The sequence below is a fragment of the Aegilops tauschii genome, chromosome 4, assembly GCF_002575655.3.
Source record: "Aegilops tauschii subsp. strangulata cultivar AL8/78 chromosome 4, Aet v6.0, whole genome shotgun sequence".
Taxonomy (NCBI): domain Eukaryota; kingdom Viridiplantae; phylum Streptophyta; class Magnoliopsida; order Poales; family Poaceae; genus Aegilops; species Aegilops tauschii.
In genome coordinates this window covers 501,015,099-501,021,098 of record NC_053038.3, presented here as the reverse complement: position 1 = coordinate 501,021,098, position 6,000 = coordinate 501,015,099, and the positions used below count along the sequence as shown (strand labels likewise).

The 6,000-nt window shown below is 45.5% G+C and overlaps 1 protein-coding gene across 3 annotated transcripts in view; it reads left to right on the top strand.

Moving 5' to 3' along the window:
- The first annotated feature begins 240 nt into the window (after positions 1–240).
- LOC109754266 (uncharacterized) overlaps positions 241–6,000 on the top strand; it is a 40,968-nt gene continuing 35,208 nt past the window's right edge. Inside the window, exons 1-5 of one of the 3 annotated variants that reach the window (XM_040387614.2) lie at positions 241–614; positions 759–840; positions 1,026–1,059; positions 1,468–1,501; positions 1,695–1,751. In XM_040387614.2, the coding sequence (XP_040243548.1) occupies positions 513–614; positions 759–840; positions 1,026–1,059; positions 1,468–1,501; positions 1,695–1,751 (309 nt within the window). In that variant the 5' untranslated portion in view covers positions 241–512. The other 2 variants (XM_073497147.1, XM_073497148.1) reach the window with 2 other exon arrangements.

Here is a 6,000-nt window from a genome sequence, read left to right as displayed (position 1 = left end):
GTTGGATGCGATTCGATGCGATGCTGCTCGAGAGACAGAGACAGACAGCAACCGCACCCCAGCCACAAACAGCGATGCGCAATGGCCACCCCACATGGTGATGCAGTGATGCCGATGTAAGCAAGCAAGCAACCAAGCGCGGCCACACATTGACATCGGCCGGCCAGACCCAGCCATCGGGAGAAAATATCGCCCGGGGGCCGGACGTAACTAGCCTAGCCTAGCTAGCACCAAGTTGCTGCTCGATCATGTCTAGTTGGGCTGCCCCTGCCTGCCTGCCTGCCCGGTTGCTGGTGCAAGATACCGAGGAGGCGGACGGGAAGGGACGGTGAGGTGACATAGACATAGACATACATCCCCCCGGCCCGGCCCCCGCCGTCGGCGACCAGCTTCCCCCTCCATCAAGCCTATAAGTAGACGGCCATGCGTTGCGGCAAACAACAACTCGAGAGGCACACCCACACAAGCAGCGACTGAGCGTCATCACAGGTCCAAGGTGGTTGTTGGTTGCAATGGCCGGCTGCGGAGGGAAGGATGGCCTGTACGCCGTGCTCGGCGTCTCCAGCGACTGCTCCGATGCGGAGCTGCGCAGCGCCTACAGGAAGCTCGCCATGGTACGTCCGTCCGTCCGTCCACTGCTAGCTTCCCTCCTCTGCTCTCCTCTTATAAGCTCTGTTCTGTTCTGTTCCGTTAGATTGTTAGATGATTCCTCTGTTTCACGTACCGCTGGTTAAGTAAATGGGATGTACGTTTTGCAGAAATGGCACCCGGACAAATGCGGCTCCGGCGGCGTGGAGGCCGCCAAAGCAAGGTTCCACAAGATCCAGGCAGCATACGCAGGTAATTTCGTTGCTCTTCCTTCCTTCCTTCCTCTGGATTTAATTACCCTATAGCTAGAGTAGAGAGAATGTATATTTATTTATGTACCCACGAGCGAGCACGAGAAAGAGATGAGCCTAGAGAGAGAGAGGAATGGTGACGTAGTTTGAACTTGAACATAAAGATGAACCTGAACATGCATGCAGTTCTGTCGGATCCCAACAAGCGTATCCTCTACGACGTTGGTGCGGCAAATTTGATAAATTTGATCTATAGACGAAATCAAATCACAGAATGAACTGTCTGTGAAACTATTTCACGCGGCTGACCCGTGGCGCCTAGCTCTCAGGCGCTGCACTAGTGCAACGCGTAGGAGCTAGGCGCTGCACTAGTGCAATGCCTAGGAGCTAGGCGCTACACTGTATAGTGTGGCGCCTAGCTCTCAGACGCTGCACACTGACTTAGTAATTTTCGGATCACACGGGTGCGACGCTGGCCGTGTAGCGCCTATCTGTGAGGCGTTGCACAGTGTAGTGTGGCGCCTTCGTGTGGGGCGTCACACAAAAAGGTCAGCCGCGTGAAATAGTTTTACGGACAGTTTATTTTGTGATTTGATTTCGTTCATAGGTCAAATTTGTCAAATTTGCCCGTTGGTGCCTACCACAGCGACGGCGACGATGAGGTATGTATCTATGTATGTATGTTGCTTTCTTTATTATTGCTACTTTTATGTACATATTCTAATCAATAGTAATATATACACGTCGGCCAAAGACTAGCTGGCTCCATTACCTTACCTTACCGGTGAGATGACATCTTTGGTGCCTCACCTCTTCTTGTTGGTTGGTTCACCGTGGTGCTTTAATTTTACTTAGGGTGCTGGAGACATACTGGGAGACATCCTGGAGGCCATGAACCACACACCTCCACACGTAAGTAATCACTTGCAACTCAACTCACACTGCCGCTTATGGTTATAGTAGATATCATGGAGGTTTTTACAGAGCAGAGCAGAGCACTACTTACTTATTTGTTGTTTAATGGCGTTTCTCCTCCGGTGCTCCCCCCCCCCCCCCCTCGGCTGAACGCGAGGGGGAGAAACATAAGGACGGCTGAGATCTGTCAAAAACGATTCGTGAAGAGGGGCACGATCGTCTTTTTATGCCCGCGTAGAGCCCTATACGAGCCCGCACCGGCCCGATTACTTTTGTACGCTGAGGGTATACATGTATTGTACGTGGGCGTTTCGTTTTTCCTTGTCACGTGCGGCGGTCGTGGGCTAGCCACGCGGCCATGCGACGCACGAAAACTTTCAAAAACGTCCCATCCTATAAAAGGGAGGGGAACCACCACCGGCCGCATCGCCCCCACCATTTTCCCCCAAATCGCCTCACTCCCTCTCTCCTTGCCGCATCGTCTCCCCCTCGTCTCCATCGCCCCGCCACCGCACCTACTCGCTCAACCCCACCGCCTCCCTCTCTCCGGCGGGTTCTCTTAGGCTTCGATGGCGCAAGGTCGTGGCGCTGCCGCCGCTACGCACGGAGTTGCGGTCGAGGCCGCGAACACCGTGGCAGATGGCGTCCAAGAAGTGGCCGCTGTCGGCGGTGCGGGAGATGATGCACCCGCAGTCGTTGGATCGGTCGCTGCGGCGGCGGATCTGGTGGAGCAAGGGGTGGTGGGCTCGGACTCCGTCGTGCCGGACCTAGTGGTGACGGCGTCTGGCGGCACACTGGATGTAGGTGCGTAGGCGAGCGACAAGCAGGTGGTGGATGTGGTAATGCTTCTCGTTCCCCTCCTCTCATAGTTGTAGTTGATAAGCAAAAGATTTAGTAGATAGGGTTTTTTATTGTAGATTTGTGATTGAATGCGGCACCCCCTTCTGTTTGTTAGGGTTTTTTGATTGAATGGGGAACCCCATTTGAGAGTTCGGGTTTTTTGTAGTTGATTCGTGCTTGAATGCTAGAGAGATCATAATGAGAGTTAGGTTTTTTATATTAGAATCTGGATTGCCTCATTTGCTCAGATTTTGTTCTGTGTTGTATATGTTGTTAGATTTGTTTTGCATATTCCCTCAGTGGGCCACGGCAGGGGCTGAGCAGCCACCCCGTGTATCTATTAAAGTTGATATTGTACAAATGAGGTTAAAATCCTACTTCGTTCATTTGAAGTCTATCAATTAATTGTTGAAATGAACACAATATGTTTAACTAGTGCACAATTTCAAAATAGTTAGGAGCTTCACTTCATTATCCATAAACTGAAATTGTAGGTAGGTTTATTTTTGATCTGTAGGATTCCTGTACTTATAAAGTGAACCATAAGTAGGTTTGCTAGACATGCAACTATGCCAGATGACCAACTCATATTAAATTGTTGTTGCATAACTCCATGCATGAATGTCATATGAAATAGTTTCACACCTAGCACCAAAAATTGCACAAAGCTTTCCTTTCCTGAAGCTCAGGGCATTACAATATACCATCCAATATAAGGTTCAGAGAATAGGGCAGCTGATGCACCACTATGTACATTACATGAGCCAGATGAAGTAAATGCAATTACTTGTTGTCAACCACAATGGTTCACTGATATAGTTGCAGGGTACATCAAAGAATGTACTACCTCCATTGGCAGACCTGAGCACTCACAAGATTATTGTTGGTGGCCAGGCTGGCATTATAGTCTGAAGGACCACAGTCAGCATGATCTAAAATTTTAGTTTGACCAAGCTATCATTGTAGAATGCTTGACCTTTGGATACAGTTTAATTTTAGGTCAAAGAATCATTTTAGGTTATTAGAAGCACATTGCAGATTGCTTGACCTTTGCATACTGTGTTATGTAGTTAGTAGTATAATTGAATTAATTACTTATATTGCAGAATGAGGAAGATGCTGGCAACAAGAGGAAGCTGGACATCGCTAGGTTCGACGACCCGTCTGATTCTGACGACGACGAGGAGGTAATCCCAAGCTGTTTTTTGTCTGTTTATTAATCTGTGTGAGATGTTGTTTGTTGATGATGCCTTATATGAATGCCTCTAAATTGGAATGTTATGTAGTTTATTCATTGATATCATAAAGTTGTGTTGTTTGGTCATTAATTAGCTCTAAATGGCATATTTGTGGTCTTTGATCATGAAACCATATCTGAATGCACATAAATGGAAATATTGTGTTGTTTGTCCATTGAATTATTCTAAATTGGAAAGTTTTGTTATACTTTCAATTAATTCCTCTGAAAGTTGTGTTGTTTGTGCATTAATTAGCTGTAAATGGGATATGTGTGATGTTTTTTCATGAAACCATATATGAATGCATATAAATGGAACTATTCTGTTGTTTGTCCATTAAATTCTTCTAAATGGAACTATTCTGTTGTTTGTGCATTAATTAGCTGTAAATGGGCTATTATATTTGTTTGTTCATTAAATTCCAGTAAATGGCAATTATCTGAGGTTTGTTAATTACATTACTCTAAATGGGAAGTATGTATTTATGCAAATCATTTGTATGTGCAGTACAACTCTGGAGATGAGGTGGAAGAGTGGAACCACAAGTCCTTCATTGAGCATGAAGCCAACAAGATCAGGGAGAAGGGGAAGGCGGCGTACTACAAGTGGGGCAAGTTCAGGTGCCCATACTGCACCACTAAGCCAATTCCCAAGGATGGGCTGTATGAGCACCTTATGTCGCATGCACGCGGTTTAGCGAAGAGTGGGAGCGATGTGAAGATCAGGGCAGAGCATGCAGCCCTCCTGAAGGCTGTGGGTCCCATCTAGTCACCCTCTGTGAAGCTGGTAGTGGTACTAATCATCAGTATAGTTGATGATGTTTAACTTTTGCGCTAGTATGGTTGTGAACTATGAATCTGGAAGGTGGAAGTGTTTGTGAACTGTTAAGTAGTATGGCAGACTCTTAAGTATGGCAGAGACTTAATTAATCTAGTATGTCTCTGAAGTATATCAACTGTCTAGATGCAGGTCAGCTATGCTTTGTTGTAGTGTTTATATTCTGATGCTGCAATGATCATAGTAGGTGCTTCAATGTTGCTTGACTGATGAGACATGCTGCATACAGTGGGCATGTGCTTGCAAATGGTGTGTGCAAAGAACAAGCCTTATCTACATAGGATAGATAGTAAAAAACATTGACTTGAGGTTTTCATAAGTTAGCATGATCGAATCTTCCATTACAAATATATTATTAAATTTAGAAAATGTTGAAAATCATTTTTTGTCAATGTTCTTAAGTTAGCATGATTGAATATTCCATTTCAAATATATTATAAAAATTGGAAAATGTTGAAAATCCTTTTTTGTCAATGTTCATAAGTGAGCATGATTGAATATTCCATTTCAAATATATTTTTAAAATTAGAAAATGTTGAAAATCCTTTTTTGTCAATGTTCATAAGTGAGCATGATTGAATATTCCATTTCAAATATATTTTTAAAGTTAGAAAATTTTGAAAATCTTTTTTGTCAATGTTCATAATTTAGCATGATTGAAACTTCCATTTGAAATATATTATAAGAATTAGAAAATTTTGAAAATCTTTTTTTGTAAATGTTCATAAGTTAGCAAGATTGAATATTCCATTTCTAATATATTTTAAAAAGTGGAAATTTTGGAGGTGGTCGATAAAATCACCGCCTTCTGGAGGGACCATTTGGTCTAACTTACATGGTGATTTTTTGCACCACCTTCTTGTTGGGGATCGTAGCATAAATTTAAAATTTTCTACGCATCACCAAGATCAATCTATGGAGTTTACTAGCAACGAGAGGGGAGGAGTGCATCTACATACCCTTGTAGATCGCGAGCGGAAGCGTTCAAGAGAACGGGGTTGATGGAGTCGTACTCGTCGTGATCCAAATCACCGATGATCCAAGCGCCGAACGGACGGCACCTCCGTGTTCAACACACGTACGGTTGGGAGAGACGTATCCTCCTTCTTGATCCAGCATGGGGGAAGGAGAGGTTGATGGAGATCCAGCAGCATGACGGCGTGGTGGTGGAAGCAGCGGGGATCTCGGCAGGGCTTCGCCATGCTCAGCGAGAGGGAGAGGTGTTACGGGGGGAAGAGGGAGGCGCCAGGGGCTTGGGTGCGCAGCCCTCCCTCCCCCCTCTTTATATAGGGGCCCTGGGGGGCGCCGGCCCCTAGAGATCCAATCTCAAA